The 15,018-nt window shown below is 35.8% G+C and overlaps 2 protein-coding genes and 1 pseudogene across 4 annotated transcripts; all 3 read right to left on the minus strand.

Moving 5' to 3' along the window:
* Positions 1 to 1,627: 1,627 nt before the first annotated feature.
* LOC137714907 (F-box/kelch-repeat protein At3g06240-like) lies at positions 1,628 to 2,857 on the minus strand (annotated as a pseudogene).
* Positions 2,858 to 4,586: 1,729 nt separating this feature from the next.
* LOC137714142 (F-box protein CPR1-like) lies at positions 4,587 to 6,864 on the minus strand. Of its 2 annotated transcripts, XM_088691725.1 has the most exons (3): positions 6,786 to 6,864; positions 5,358 to 6,618; positions 4,587 to 4,905 (listed from the first exon to the last, which is right to left on the minus strand). In XM_088691725.1, the coding sequence occupies exons 1-2, from the start codon at positions 6,788 to 6,790 to the stop codon at positions 5,370 to 5,372; spliced, it is 1,254 nt and encodes a 417-aa protein (XP_088547851.1). In that variant the 5' UTR covers positions 6,791 to 6,864; the 3' UTR covers positions 4,587 to 4,905; positions 5,358 to 5,369. The 2 variants fall into 2 exon arrangements, with proteins under 2 accessions (XP_088547851.1, XP_068309523.1); XM_068453422.2 differs by lacking the exon at positions 6,786 to 6,864 and having other exon boundaries at positions 5,358 to 6,714.
* An 824-nt stretch (positions 6,865 to 7,688) lies between these two features.
* LOC137714836 (F-box/kelch-repeat protein At3g06240-like) lies at positions 7,689 to 12,079 on the minus strand. Of its 2 annotated transcripts, XM_088690285.1 has the most exons (3): positions 9,891 to 10,088; positions 8,473 to 9,693; positions 7,689 to 8,053 (listed from the first exon to the last, which is right to left on the minus strand). In XM_088690285.1, the coding sequence occupies exons 1-2, from the start codon at positions 10,005 to 10,007 to the stop codon at positions 8,485 to 8,487; spliced, it is 1,326 nt and encodes a 441-aa protein (XP_088546411.1). In that variant the 5' UTR covers positions 10,008 to 10,088; the 3' UTR covers positions 7,689 to 8,053; positions 8,473 to 8,484. The 2 variants fall into 2 exon arrangements, with proteins under 2 accessions (XP_088546411.1, XP_068310068.2); XM_068453967.2 differs by lacking the exons at positions 7,689 to 8,053; positions 9,891 to 10,088 and adding an exon at positions 12,004 to 12,079 and having other exon boundaries at positions 8,481 to 9,620.
* Between the last annotated feature and the right edge of the window lie 2,939 nt (positions 12,080 to 15,018).

Genomic DNA, 15,018 nt, shown 5'->3' on the forward strand with positions numbered 1-15,018 from the left:
AAAGGCATCGGCACAAACCCTAGTGGAAGGAAGATCCTGTGTATCTCCCTCTCTCTATTTATATGCCCGTTGGAGATTTAAGGGCCTTCATCTTGTGTTTATACAGGGATTAATGATAAACTTTACCGCTTTAATTTATCTAACTTCTACTTTGGCCCTCTATTTTGGAGGGTATCTTAGATGTATGGACCTTAAGCAGTCAATGTGGCGTCTCGGTTTAACGACACCAGTTTTGGCCTAATGGTACTAATTTCGGTCTGATGATACAATATCAAATATTAATCTAACTTCATATAATATTATGTTATTGAACTAGAATGTCACTGTAGAATTTGTTCATAGTGTCCAATTTAAGTGTATTTGACCATATAAAGTCAAACAGTCTAAAATAAACCGGACTGTAATAATTGATTTGGTGAAGCTTTGGCGAACTTATAAAATGGCTTTAAAGAACTAATCTGACCACTTTATTCTTTTTTATACAAGCAATATTAATATTTTAATTTGCCCTTAGAAAAGGAGAGAAGGTTTGAACTTCAGAGGTAGAGGCTAAAAGGAAAAGGCCTTAACCATTATGTGAATATACCGCTTAAAGACTGACAACATATGTTTCTGTTAGTTTTAGTTGGATAGATTCGTGACTAATACATAAGATGTTGAATTTGAAAATTAATAGAACTGTGTGTATTTTTGCTCACTACTATCAAGTATTAATAATGTTCATCATCCTACTTATTATCTATTACACAAATTTTGAAATTTAAACTCATCAAATAGTACAAAAATAGAGTGATGAGTATCACCATCAGTTGAGGGTGGTGAACAAAGATATTTTCAAGAGAAATACTAAAGAGACTCTTTCAAAGTAGGACTCTCTATGAACTCTCCGCCACTTCATATTTTTTTCTACATTGTTTATGTTTATCATTTGAGGGTGGTGAAATATTTCAAGAGAATTGCTAAGAAGACTTTTTCAAAGTATGACTCCCCGCCACCTTATATTTTTTCTACAATGTTTTATCATGTTGACATTGTTGTAGGCCTATTTAATTGAGCTATCTAAGAGATAGAGAGAGAGGAGAGAAATTTAATTGTGAGGTGTGTGTTGTATCACCCTATTATAGTAGTATGATAGGTTAAATCCTTACCCTTTTAGGATTACAACTCTAATATAAATTAGGCTACTAAAAGGAATATAAAAGATACTCCTATATATACTAGGATTTACACAATTACATTCATATTCCAAATATGACTGCAACAGGCATGCAAATTGTGCTAAAAACATGAGGTGGTGGAGAGTCCCACTTTGAAGAGTCTCCTTAGCATTTCTCTATTTCCAATAGAATTTTGAAGTTATTGTAATTACAATCATAAAAACATGAGGTGGTGGAGAATCTCACTTTGAAGAGATTCTCCTTACTTTGGGCTTTGTTTGGAAACAACAAGAAAGAACTTCTATTCAATGGAAATGCAAATGGTAAAAAGGGGCCAAATTCCCAGTCATATCCTACCAAACAGAAAGAAGGGCAACAGATTCAAAGTCTTCATAAAACTTCTGAAGAATATTATGTCATCAGCTGGCAGCTACACAGAAGCCGTCGTACCACCTTACCTGTTGTTTTCCTCAGTAAGAAACTGCATCGGTCTTGTCGAATAAGACGAGGCTCTCAACATAAGATTCAACATAGAAATGTCCATATCCATGAATTCCAAGACTTTTAAATCGCTTGCTCACAAGGTCTACACAAGCTAATTCATAACTTTTATCATCATACCAACAACCATCAATCGGTTCCAACACTACATCACCACTCTTCCTAGAACATGATGGCAAGTACCTAACTCCTCTTTGTGGACCTGCGGGACATAGAGTTGTCTTGGTCCACGACTCTTCCACGCCATACTCTTTCATCACCCATATATCAAGACAAGGCTCTCCAATATTACTGTAATAAGGCTTGGACAGAGCAATAGATTTCCCGTTACCTGAAATATACCAGTGCTCGCCACATGAGCTTCTCGAATTTTCTGGTGTCATTATCCTGCGAAATGAGTCGCTGCCCACGTCAAATGCCAAAATGAAATCTTCAAAACCACCATATGTCAAACGCTTGAATGCCTGCCAGTGAATAGCACCATTAACAAAAGTTGTTTGGCAAGTTCTTTTAAGTCAACTTATGTGATCCAAAGAACAAGGATCACTCCATGAGCCTGCCGCCAGTGAATAAACCTCATATAAAGCACTCGGATCATCCCATTGATCAACGGTAATAACCACAACATTGTAGTCATTAGTCACAGCGTCAAAACCAAAACCGATACAATCATGATAACCGCGATATCCTTTGAAGGTATAATGAGGCTTAGGAAGGGTCACTGACTTTCTCGTAGACGGGTTGCATAACATGACGGTGTTACCTGAACAAGATTTATAATCCGCAAGAAGCACCAGCCCATTACAAATGCCGACCACATTTAAAACTTTATTGCGCAGTTCGTCCTTGGGAACAATTGGAAATTCTAGTTTGCAGTACTCATCAAAAGCAAGGTTATCATAATGCAAATTGGAATGCTTCTCCAATAACTCTTCTTCAATCTCACCATTGCTGTTGCTAAAATGTTTAACTACACGATCACAGTACACAAGGAGGAGGTGGGTGCCAAACTGGTTATTAAGATCGATTGTACGGTTGAGGTGGGTGCGTATAAAGCTCGGATTTTTTATCATGGAGTTCCATGGCTTGCACACCGAGGTGCATATGATCAAAGATTTCGGCGGTAGTCTATATAGTATATCGTGTATGATTTCCTCAGGCAAATTGTGAGCCATTGTTTCAAAATTTCAATTCCCAGGCTGCAGATTTCATAGAGACAGACTGAGTGAGGAAATATATATATAATTACGAAACAATAACCTAGCTATAATTGAGAAGAAGAAACTAAAATTCAAGGGAACCGTTGCTATAACAAAAACTAAAACAGAAGAGAACAACGTAATCCTGCTCTTGAAAAACGAAGGAAAAAAAAAAAAAAAGACATGAACTCACAATATTTGATCGCTGAGCCGAAAATTGGAGTTGAGGAAACGGAGTCTCGTTCTTGTGTTAGAGAAGAAAACGTGTTGGAAGCTAGGGTTTTGATTGCGTTGGATGAGCTTCCTGCATCATCTAATTAAATGGTTAAGTGCTTCTTCGATTCTAAAAGCATTTTTTTTAGCTTTATGGATCTTTATGGATAAGCACAAGAAAGGTATTTCTTGAATAAGATATGAAAAATTTTATTTGGACTCATGTAATATCTTTTTATACCCAATTTATTTTGTACACCCATATTATTATTAATTAAACTATCAATATCTCTTTAAATTCAAATTTAATACTTAAAATACCCTCGCAAACCCAATTTAATATGTTAATTTATCTATAGACCCATTTAAAAGCTTGAATTGTAGGCTTCATCTTTACGCGCAAGTTTCATATTCTTTTTGTTTCCATATTATAATCTACGAGCATCTTCCCGCCAAATAACGTGCGTGATAATTGATTCTTTTATTTTATTTTTTTTTTCCAAAAAAAAATTAGTAGTAAGTTGTCTTTTATTATCGTAGTGGAAATGTTAAGTTTTTGCATGACAGTTGAGTTTAAATTATGACGATGGTTAATCTAATATTTAATTTAACAAAATTTATCGTTTGTCAAAAAAAAAAAATTAGTAATTAATAATTTTAAATAGTTTTTGACCAAAAAAACAAAACCAATGGCTACTTCTCTACGTGGGGCTTTTTTTTTAATTCCAAATTATTTTACTAATTTGCTCTTATTTAGTTAAATTATTCTTTTTAAAAGTTGTAAGAAAAGGGGCATTTTTTATGTTACGAATGTTTCACCAAATTTGTCATTTTACTTTCAAGGTACCCTTCAAAAAGTACTAAAAAAACGTTTTTATAATCCATATATAACCACTTTTTTGTTTTCTTTCAAACGTACATATTTGGTTACTTGAAACAACTATTAGCCGCTCTAAACGCAAATGTCTAACAAGCCTTTACTAAGATTCGGTGTCGGTGTGTTATACTTCCTTTACCAACCCTCCCTTTTCTCTTTATTTCAAATAAAATATCAATGAAAAATCAAGCATTTTTGCTCCACTTGCAAAAACTAATAAAGGTTTTAAGTGTGCAGCATTTTTTTTTTTTTAGTGCATCGATATTTTTTACATTAAGAGGAGGGAGAGTTTGGTTGGGCTACACAATGGGTAACCTAATTTGGCATTGAATTTGCCATCTGCAAGATTCGAACCTAAAACATTTCACTTCCAAATAAAAAGAAAAACCACCAAATCATAGTACTGAATGGCAAGTGTGCAACACATCTCTTAAGTACACATAACTTGAACTTCCTACACATAAGTCGACCAGTTGACCATGATATTGTTCCCTTTGCATTTTGAATTATCGAAAAATGGTTACAAACCCGACAAATCATTAGAAGACTTTTCAAGCAAGAGATGTCATTCTTCAGTATCCTAAACTCAAAAACTAACTTATGAACAACATTCAAGTCAAAAACCAAAACAATTGCGGATGAAACCAAACATCTCCACTCTATATATAGAAAAATTAAAACCCTTCCGAAAAAAAACTAAACTAAATCCAAATCCTCCATTTTTACATGATAAATCCCAAGTACAAGCGATGTCGAAACGCGAAATTACAGATGGTTAAATAAGAAAGGTACCAAATCCCAAACACCTCCTAGGAAACAGAAAGGTACACTTCCATCAAATATTGAAAATCTTGATACACCTTGGAACAATTTAACATCAGAAGCAGCAAGGCTAGCACCACGCAGCTACAGAGAAGGCACCGAAAGAGTCTTGAAGGTTATCTGCCCCATTTTCTACCTGCATGGAGGACAAACGAATGTGCTTAACGGAGGACAATAACCAATGTTCAACGCAGATATGTACAAAATGTAAAAAAATATCCAAAGACGAACATGCTACTATCAAGCAGCAAGTATTACATGGCCTGCACCTTGAAAGGCAACAACGTAGACTGAAGTGTTCCTCGTGATTTCACGGGAAAATAACATTTATTAGAGTTATCACTCCTAGTATGTCCTGCTTTCATTAATTCTCCCACATTGGTGGTTTTTGAAGTATCATCAATCAGCAATTCGGTTCAATGTCCATTTCATGAATGTAAAATAATTCAATGTCCATTCATGAATGTAAAATAAGCAACCAATTACAGGGCCATAATGATTCAAGCAACAAAAGCATAACAAACTTGGAGGTATATGCATTAGAACCAGAAAATGAAAACCAAAGAAAAACTAATGCTATCACCTTACCTGTTCTTTTCCTCAGTAAGAAACTGCATCAGTCTTGTCGAGTAAGACGAGGCTCTCAACATAAGATTCAGCATAGTAATATCTATATCCATGAATTCCAAGATTTGTATATTGCTTGCTCACAAGGTCTAAACAAACTAATTCATGCCTACTATCATCATTCACAAAACTTTTAGTTAGTACCAACACTACATCACCACTCTTCCTAAACCATAATGGTTGGTACAAAGATTGTCCTTCTGGACCTGGTGGACATAGTGTTATCAACTTGGTCCATGACTCTTCCAGGCCATACTCTTTCATCACCCATATATCAAGACGAGGCTCAATAATTTCAGTATAATAAGAATGGGACAGAGCAATAGATTTCCCATAACCTGAAATACACAAATGCTCACTGTATAACCTTCTGAAATCCTTTGGTGTCACTATACTGCGAAATGAGTCGCTGCCCACATCAAATGCCAAAATGAAACATTCAGAACCACCATTTGTCAAACGGCGCCATCCATCCCAGTGAATAACACCATTAACAAAAGCAGTGGGTTTGCGAATATTGTTAAGTCCTAATACGTGATCCAAAAAACAAGGATCACTCCATGAGCCTCCAGCCAGTGAATAAACCTCATAAAAAGTACTCGGATCCTGATCCTCCCTATGATCAATGGTAATTCTCACAACCTTGTAGTCATTGGTTACAGCGTCAAAACCAAAACCCATACAATAATAATAACCGGGATCTCCTTTGAAGGTATAATGAGGCTTAGGAAGGGTCACTGACTTTCTCATAGACGGGTTGCATAAAATGAAGGTGTTACCTGAACAAACTTTATTATCAGCAAGAAGCACCAGCCCATTACAAACGCTGACCACGTCTAAAACTTTATTGCGCAGTTCTTCCCTGGGAGCAATTGGAAATTCTAGTTTGCAGTACTCATCAAAAGCAAGGTTGTCAGAATACAAATTACATTGCTCCTCCAATAACTCAAGGTCACCATGGCGGAATCTAGACCGTTTAACTATACGAGCACAGTACACAAGGCGGAGGTGGGTGCCAAACTGGTTATTAAGATCGATTGTACGGTTGAGGTGGGTGCGTATAAAGCTGGGATTTTTTATCATGGAGTTCCATGACTTGCACACTGAGGTGCACCTGATCAATGTTTTAGGAGGTAATCTAAACAGGATATCAAGTATGATTTCCTCAGGAAAATTGTGAGCCATTGGTTCAAACTTTGAATTCCCAGGCTGCAATTTCCATCTGAACATTCATATCAAAAACTAAAAAAAATTAAAACTTGCATATAAAATCAAAAACCCATCTGAAAAAAAACGAACTTAAACCCAAATCCTCATTTTTTTTTTTTATAGGATAAATAATAAACCCCAGAAAAAAAGAAATTAAAAAATCAAGGTTCAGGAACTCACAGCATTCGATGAGCCGACCGAAAACGCAGCTGAGGAAGCGAGTCTCGGTCGAGCGAGGGCTTTTGCTTGATTGGAAACAAAATCTGAAAGAGAGGGAGGGAGAGAGAGAAAAAGAGCAACGACACGACGTCGTTTTCGGCTATTTATTTAATTGCTAATTTAAAACTTGAATTATGGGCTCTGCTACATGACCCACTATATGTTTTCAAAACTGGTCCGGCGCAGGACGAACCCACGCATAGTTCGCATCGCACTATTCACATTTGCTTTGAATTCGCAATAGGTGTCAGCTTGTTCCTCTAAAGATAGCGGTAGAAATCTCTTACGATGTTGGCATGTGAGATCCCACATGGTCAGGGGAGAGAAGGTGATGTGTTTTATATGTACATGTCCACCTCCCTATAAAACATGTTTTGGGTGGAAATCCAAGAACAAATTCGTGAGTGCATACCCCAAAGTGGACAATATCTTACTATACGGACTGAGATGTGATATGGATGCAATTAGCACAATTTTACGTGGCAAGTATTAGAAAGTGAAGTGAACCTCAACACCTAGCATATTAATGTAGCTACTTTATTACATCACTTGTGTGCCTTCGTTAGGTAATAAGCGTGGATTTTTCTTTGGCAGTAATTTGAGACTAAGGTTGAGATATTTCGTAGTAAAATCCTATATCGTTTGACTCATTTGTGTTGTAGGGTACCTTATTATTGATTTTATCTTTTTTTTTGGGTCGTCTCGAGGGTTTATACTTTACGCACAAGGTACTCCAATCTTAAATTTAAATGAGTTCTTCACGTATCGTTGAAGTACTAAATATGTGGACATCTAACAACTATAGACAAATAGCAAATAATCTCTACATAAGATCATTTTAAATTGGTTAACCATAGACTAGTTGGTCATGATATTGTCCCCTTTGCATGTTGCGTTGTTGAAAAATGGTTACAAACCCGACAACTCATTAGAAGAATATTCAGTCAAGAGATGTCATTGTTACAGTATCCTAAACTAATCATGCATTCCCAATCATCTCCTACCAAACAGAAAAGCACGAATTCATCAAAGATTATAAGTCTTCGTAAACTTCTGAAGAAAAGGTACCAAATCCCAAACGATCGCCTAGCAAACAGAAAGGTACGGTTTCATCAAAGATTGAAAATCTTGATACACTTTGGAACAATTTAACATCAGGAGCAGCAAGGCTAGCACTACGCAGCTACAGAGAAGGCATCGTAATGAAGGTTATCTGCCCCATTTTCTACCTGCATGGAGGACGAATGAATGATGTTAACAATTACATGGTACCTCCAAGCAAGTGTATTACATGGTCTGCACCTTGAAAGGCAACAACGTAGAATGATGAGTTGCTCGTGATTTCACGGGCAAATAACATTTACTAGAGTTATCACTACTCGTATGTCCTGCTTTCATTAATTCTCCCACATTGGTGGTTTTTGAAGAATCATCAATCACCACTTCGGTTCAATGTCCATTTCATGAATGTGAAATAAACAACCAATTACAGGGCCATAATTAATAATTCAGGCAACAAATCCATAACAAACTTTGTTCCGACGCCAGAATCTTACGGTCATATCAAGTCAGTAAGTTGGGACCTTAGAGGTATATGCATAAGAATAAGAAAATGAAAACCAAAGAAAAATCAATGCTATCACCTTACCTGTTCTTCTTCTCAGTAAGAAACTGCATCGGTCTTGTCAAGTAAGATGAGGCTCTCAACATAAGATTCGGCATAGTAATATCTATATCCATGAATTCCAAGATTTTTAGATTGCATGCTCACAAGGTCTAGACAAATTAATTCATGCCTACCAGTATCAGTCGGTACCAACACTAGATCACCACTCTTCCTAATACATAATGGCCTGTAGCAAACTCCTGTTTGCGGACCTTTTGGACATAGAGTTGTCAATTTGGTCCATGACTCTTCCATGCCACACTCTTTCATCAACCATATATCAACACAATGCTCTCCAATATTAGTATAATAAAGCTTGGACAGAGCAATAGATTTCCCGTAACCTGAAATATAAAAGTCCTCGCCGCATGAGCTTCTGAAATTCTCTGGAGTCAATATCCTGCGAAATGTGTCGCTGCCCACGTCAAATGCCAAAATGAAATATTCAGAATCACTATTTGTCGAACGGTGGTATGCCTTCCAGTGAATAGCACCATTAACAAAAACGGGTTTGCAAGTTCTTTTAAGTCCGTTTACGTGATCCAAAGAACAAGGATCACTCCATGAGCCTCCAGCCAGTGAATAAACCTCATAAAAAGCACTCGGATTGGGCCATTGTTCAAAGGTAATTCTCACAACCTTATAGTCAGTAGTCACAGCGTCAAAACCAAAACCAATACAATCATAATAACCGCGAACTCCTTTGAAGGTATAATGAGGCTTGGGAAGGGTCACTGACTTTCTCGTAGACGGGTTGCATAACATGACGGTGTTACCTGAAAAAAATATACAATCCGTAAGAAGCACCAGCCCATTACAAACCCCGACCACCTTTAAAACTTTATTGCCCGCTTCTTCCTTGGGAACAACTGGAAATTCTAGTTTGCAGTACTCATCAAAAGCAAGGTTATCATAATGCAAATTGCAATGCTCCAATAACTCAAGGTCACCATGGCAGAATCGAGACTGTTTATCTATACGAGTACAGCACACAAGGAGGAGGTGGGTGCCAAACTGGTTGTTAAGATCGATTGTACGGTTGAGGTGGGTGCGTATAAAGCTCGGATTTTTTATCATGGAGTTCCATGGCTTGCACACCGAGGTGCATAGGATCAAAGATTTCAGCGGTAGTCTATATAGTATATCTTGCATGATTTGCTCAGGCAAATTGTCAGCCATTGTTTCAAAATTTGAATTCCCAGGCTGCAGATTCGATAGAGATCGAGTGAGTGAGGAAATATATATAATTACAAACAATATCCGAGCTATATAATTGAGAAGAAGAAACTAAAATTCAGGGGAACTGTTGCTATAACATAAACTAAAACAGAAGAGAACAAACAAAATCCTGCTCTTGAAAAAGAAGAAGAAGAAGAAGATAAAAGATAATAAGAACTCACAAGATTTGATCGATGAGCCGAAAATTGGAGTTGAGAAAACGGAGTCTCGTTCTTGTGTTGCGTTAGAGAAGAAAGCGTGTTGGATGCTAGGGTTTGATTGCGTTGGATGAGCTTCATGCATCATCTATTTATAGGTTCGCTTTTGAAATTATTACCTCTCCTCAAGTAAAAGTACCAGAGTCGCATTCTAACGAGGACATCCCTTCTTTTGTTACTCTTTCTTGCTTAAATATTACGTTAAATATTAAGTACTATTGTCTTTTAAAACATTATTATTGTTGTGGCCTATATTTAATTGACAAGGAGAGGGGGCCGGGCGGCCAGGAGAGAAAATAGATGTGTTTGTAGGGTTGTGTAGAGGAATGTGTGTGTTATCTCCTACGCAGTGTCTTTATTTGTAGTAATAAGATAAAACAAATCCTTCATTCCAAAGGAATACAAGTCCATATAGGAAAAGATAATTAGAATCAAATATAATATAGGATTTACACAATCACACTTAAACAAGAAGTTTACAACAATTATACTGATTATGGACTAATTTAATCTCATGTTACGAATTCAATACCAAATTAGGTTGCCCATTATGTGGCTTGGCCAAACTCTCCCCTCCCCTTAATGATATTGTTGTACTAAAAAAAACATTTGTTTAGCTTTATGGATAAGCACAAGAAAGGTATTTCTTGGAGAAGATAATTAATCAAAACTTTAGGGCTAATTACACCCTTCATATTTATGGTGATTTTTAAAACAGGTTACAAACTTTTAATTTTTTGCACACCAAGGTTTTGAAATCCTATCAATTTAATTTTATCGTCTATTAAACCTTCTAGACCTCCAGTAGATTGATGGTCAAGGAGATGTAAACGTCTATCATCTCCATGCGAATTTTGACCTTAGCTTTTTGTTTTGATTGGTATTAGCGAAAGCTTGCTCGACTTAATAATAGTTGTATTACTCGACTTACTTACTAGCTGTAGTTCTTACTAATATATAAATTTAGTTCATTTAGAGTTCTAAACTGAGTACACTAGGATAACAGTAGTTTCCTCGTTTCTCCTTTTTATGAACACATAATGATCAGCATTGCTTCTCAAGAAACCCTCGATTTTGACAGAATGCTTTGCATAGCCACACTTGGACCATTGTGACCAAATTGTGCAACCGTTCGCCGTTTCGAGAGAACTTGAAGATTCGTAATGACTATTTTTGGTCTATGTGGTGCAAATTACTTCCACATCGATCCATAAACAGGTCTCGTGGTTGTCAAGTCATCAATTTAACGAAGAAACCGAAGGTCAAACATCCACAAGGCACAAACAGGTCCCATGGTTTTCAAGTCATTGATACTACTTTTTGCAGTAGTATTACACTAAAACAAGGAAAGAGTAGCGTGATGAAAGAGATGAAGATATTCGAGCTACGAAAGTTTTCATCGGCTATCAGAGGTGCGAGCAATAGCAAACTTAGCGACGGGATATTCATCACACGGCAGATTATCCCTTGTACAAGCGACGTCCCTTTTCTAGTCAAAACTTGAAATTACAGAGAGTTATATAAGAAAGGTAACAAATCTTGATGCACTTTGGAACAAATTAGCATTAGAAGCAGCAAGGCTAGCACTAAGCAGCTACAGAGACGGCATTTTCTTCCTGCATGGAGGATGAATGAATGCAATTAAGCTTCACAAAGCCGTGCTTAACGGAGGACAATAACCAATGTTCAACGCAGGTATATCCGAAATGTAAATAATATACTATCAAGCAAGTATTAGAGTTATCACTACTAGTATGTCCTGCTATCATTAGTTGTCCCACATCGGTGAAGTATCATCAATCACCACTTCGGTTCAATGTCCATTTCATGAATGTAAATGAGCAACCAATGCATAACATACTTTGTTAATCGAACGGTGATATCAAGAAGTAAATGAAAACCAAAGAAAAACCAATGCTATCACGTTACCTGTTCTTTTCCTCAGTAAGAAACTGCATCGGTCTTGTCGAGTAAGACGAGGCTCTCAACATAAGATTCAGCATAGTAATATATATATCCACGAATTCCAAGATTTGTACATTGCTTGCTCACAAGGCCTAGACAAACTAATATAAATATCTAAACAGGATATCATGTATGATTTCGTCAGGAAAATTGTGAGCCATTGTTTCAAACTTTGAATTCCCAGGCTGCAATTTCTATCTGATCAAAGCAACTGTTTTAACAGCAGAGCAACATTCATATCAAAAAAATAAAAAACCCATCTGAAAAAACGAACACTAAATCCAAATCCTCAATTGTTATAGGACAAATTATTAAGATAATTTAATATCAGAGCAATTTCCATCTCATCGAAGCAACTGTTTTAACAGCAGAGCAACATTCATATCAAAAACTAAAAAAATTGCAGATGAAACCAAACATCTCCACTCTATATACGAGAAAAACCAAAACCCATCTGAAAAAACTAAAACTAAATCCAAATCCTCCATTTTTACAGGATAAATTATCTTAAAAACCCCCCAAAAAGGAAAATTTTAAATGAAAAAAAAAGTTCAGGAACTCACAAAATTCGATGAGCAGAAAAATGGAGCCGAGGAGCGAGTCACGTTGTTGTGCTCCGTTGGCGGACGCTTTCAAGGTTCTATGGCATCGATTTCTGTCGGTAATTGTTATTGTGGTGAGAGAAAGGCATCGGCAAAAACCCTAATGGTTCAGGACTCCATTTATATGGCCGTTGCATATTAAATTTAAAAAGCTTCATCTCGGGTTTAAACAGGGTTTATTGATTTCATTTTGGGGGCTATAACTAATTTATAATTGACACCTCATTTTGGAGAACAACTTAGATGGATCGGCAAACTATCAATATGGCGTCTCAGTATAGCAACAGAACGAGCTGTACATAAATTAATTTTACTTTATATAACATTGTGTTATTAAATCAGAACGTCATCGTAACGGTGTATCCGATCTATTTAAGTTATGCTCTTCTCTTTGTCTCGTAAGACTTTCATAAAAGTTTTCAACCCAAAAGACTAATACATTGTGATAATTGGAGGTGAACGACAATCCACCAAATTGTCCAAACCAATTGATTCGTTTGAACTAGCTTAAAAAGAACTAGGTTGACAACTTTTTCTTCTTATACAACCGATATTACTATTTTAATTTAGACTAGAAAAATAGGAGAATCTTTGAGGTTGAGAGGCAGTGGCTGAAAGAAGAAGCCCTAAAATAACTGAAGATGTTAGATTTGAAGTTTGAGAGAATTTTTAAGTTACTAAATTATATTGTCTTAGAAAGGGAAAAATGAGTGGAAGCTTATGGATTTTTTTTTTTTTTTTTTTTTTTTTTTAAGAAATCAACAGAAAAAAAAATCAAATTTACCCATTTCAATTGCTAAAACAATCCATGTTCAATTAGCAATCGATATTTCATCGTTATGTTGTCAATATAAAAGTGATACGTCATTATGTTTTGAATATATGATCGAATCAATACATCACAGTCAATTTTGAGTCAATTATTTTCAACTTACTTTGGACGCTCTTGAAACTGATTTGTTGAAACATAAATTGCTAAAAGGACCAAGTCGATATTATTGTAATTGGTTCGATTACGATTTTGGTGTATAACCGATCTAATCGGGGCATGCCAACCTCTATTCGAAACTCAAAAGTAGAAGCAATACATTTAGGATGAACAAAGCAGCAGATCCCTGGTACAATAGATGTCTGAAACTCAAAAGTACAAGCAATACATTTGGGATATTCATCACAGGGTAGAAAATCCCGAGTACGAACGATGTCGAAACTCGAAATTACAGAATTCTCGTCCGATTTAAAAGAAATGTAAAAAATAGAGGAGAGAGAAAGATGAAAAGAGTAAGGACATGCAAGTTTATATTTTAAACTACTTTACCTGCAAGTTTTTATATTTTTTTTCCCTTCATTATAATCTATTAACCTCTCGCCACCTGCTAAGACGAGTGATAATTAATTTTTTTATATTTTTTTTATACCAAAAAGAAATCAGTAATTAATATTTCAAAACACTCAAAAAGAAGAAGCAACAACTTCTCTACGTCATTCCTTTCACAATTCTTTTTCATTTCAAATTACTTTACTAATTTGCTCTTATCTAATTAAATTGTTATTTTTAAAAGTTGTAAGAGATTTTTTTATGAGCTAGTTGGGCTTTTGTTAAAATATGACAAAATTATTTTTCAAATAGCAATTTTCGCACTCCCCGATTATTCTTTTTGCTCTTCTAATTATTTTTTCTTCATTGGTTTTCATCTAATGAGAAATGTTACAAGACTCTCTTAAAGTGAAACTTTTCATGAACTATTTGACACTTTATGTTTTTTTTACAATATTTTATAATATTGACACGTAAATTAATGTTAAAATGTATGATGACAGAGAGTATAAAAAACCCCACTTTGGAAAAAATCTCTCATCATCTCTTTTATGATTTGATTTGTTCAATTCTAAGTCTAGAAAGAGAGGGGGTGTGGAAGTAGAGGAGAGAACGAGTTATTTTCTTGATGAAAAATACAAGTTCTTATGAAAAAGTATTTAGAAGTACTCTCCCAAAAGTACTAAAAAGCGATTTTATAATCCATAATCACTTTCTAGTTTTCTGTCAAACGTTACCTAAAACATTTTTGGTTACTTGAAACAACTATTCTCCACTCCAAACGCACTATTGAACGAGCCATTATTAAGATACGATGACATTGTGTTATCCTTCTTCTCTCAACCCTCCTTTACTCTCTATTTCAAATCAAATATCAATGGAAAATCAAGCATTTTAAGTAGATAACTTGAATTTCCTACAAAAATCAACGAAAATTACGGATAATGTTGGCAAAAAGGCTTAAAACAGAGTGGATGGTGTAGTGAGTGAGACCGGTTAGGCCATGATATCGTCCCATTTGCATATTGCATTGTTGAAAAATGGTTACAAACCCGACTAATCATTAGAACAACTTTGAGGCAAGAGATGACATTGTTGCAGTATCCTAAACCAATCACGCATGCATTGCCAATAGCAAACGTCAAATGCAGATTGGCTTGGGATACTGCCACCGTCAAGTAAATTTCTCCCGCAAACGACGGGCTAG

Source organism: Pyrus communis, chromosome 3, assembly GCF_041283825.1.
Source record: "Pyrus communis isolate YQ-2024b chromosome 3, ASM4128382v1, whole genome shotgun sequence".
Taxonomy (NCBI): Eukaryota; Viridiplantae; Streptophyta; class Magnoliopsida; order Rosales; family Rosaceae; genus Pyrus; species Pyrus communis.

What these genes read in the sequence shown, in the direction of transcription:
- LOC137714836 (XM_088690285.1), bottom strand. Translation starts at nt 10,007, where the DNA reads ATGAAGCTCATCCAACGCAATCAAACCCTAGCATCCAACACGCTTTCT. An exon ending in CGGCTCATCGATCAAATCTT is followed by an intron (nt 9,694 to 9,890) that starts GTGAGTTCTTAT and finishes TCGAATCTGCAG; the next exon opens with CCTGGGAATTCAAATTTTGA.
- LOC137714142 (XM_068453422.2), bottom strand. Translation starts at nt 6,626, where the DNA reads ATGTTCAGATGGAAATTGCAGCCTGGGAATTCAAAGTTTGAACCAATG.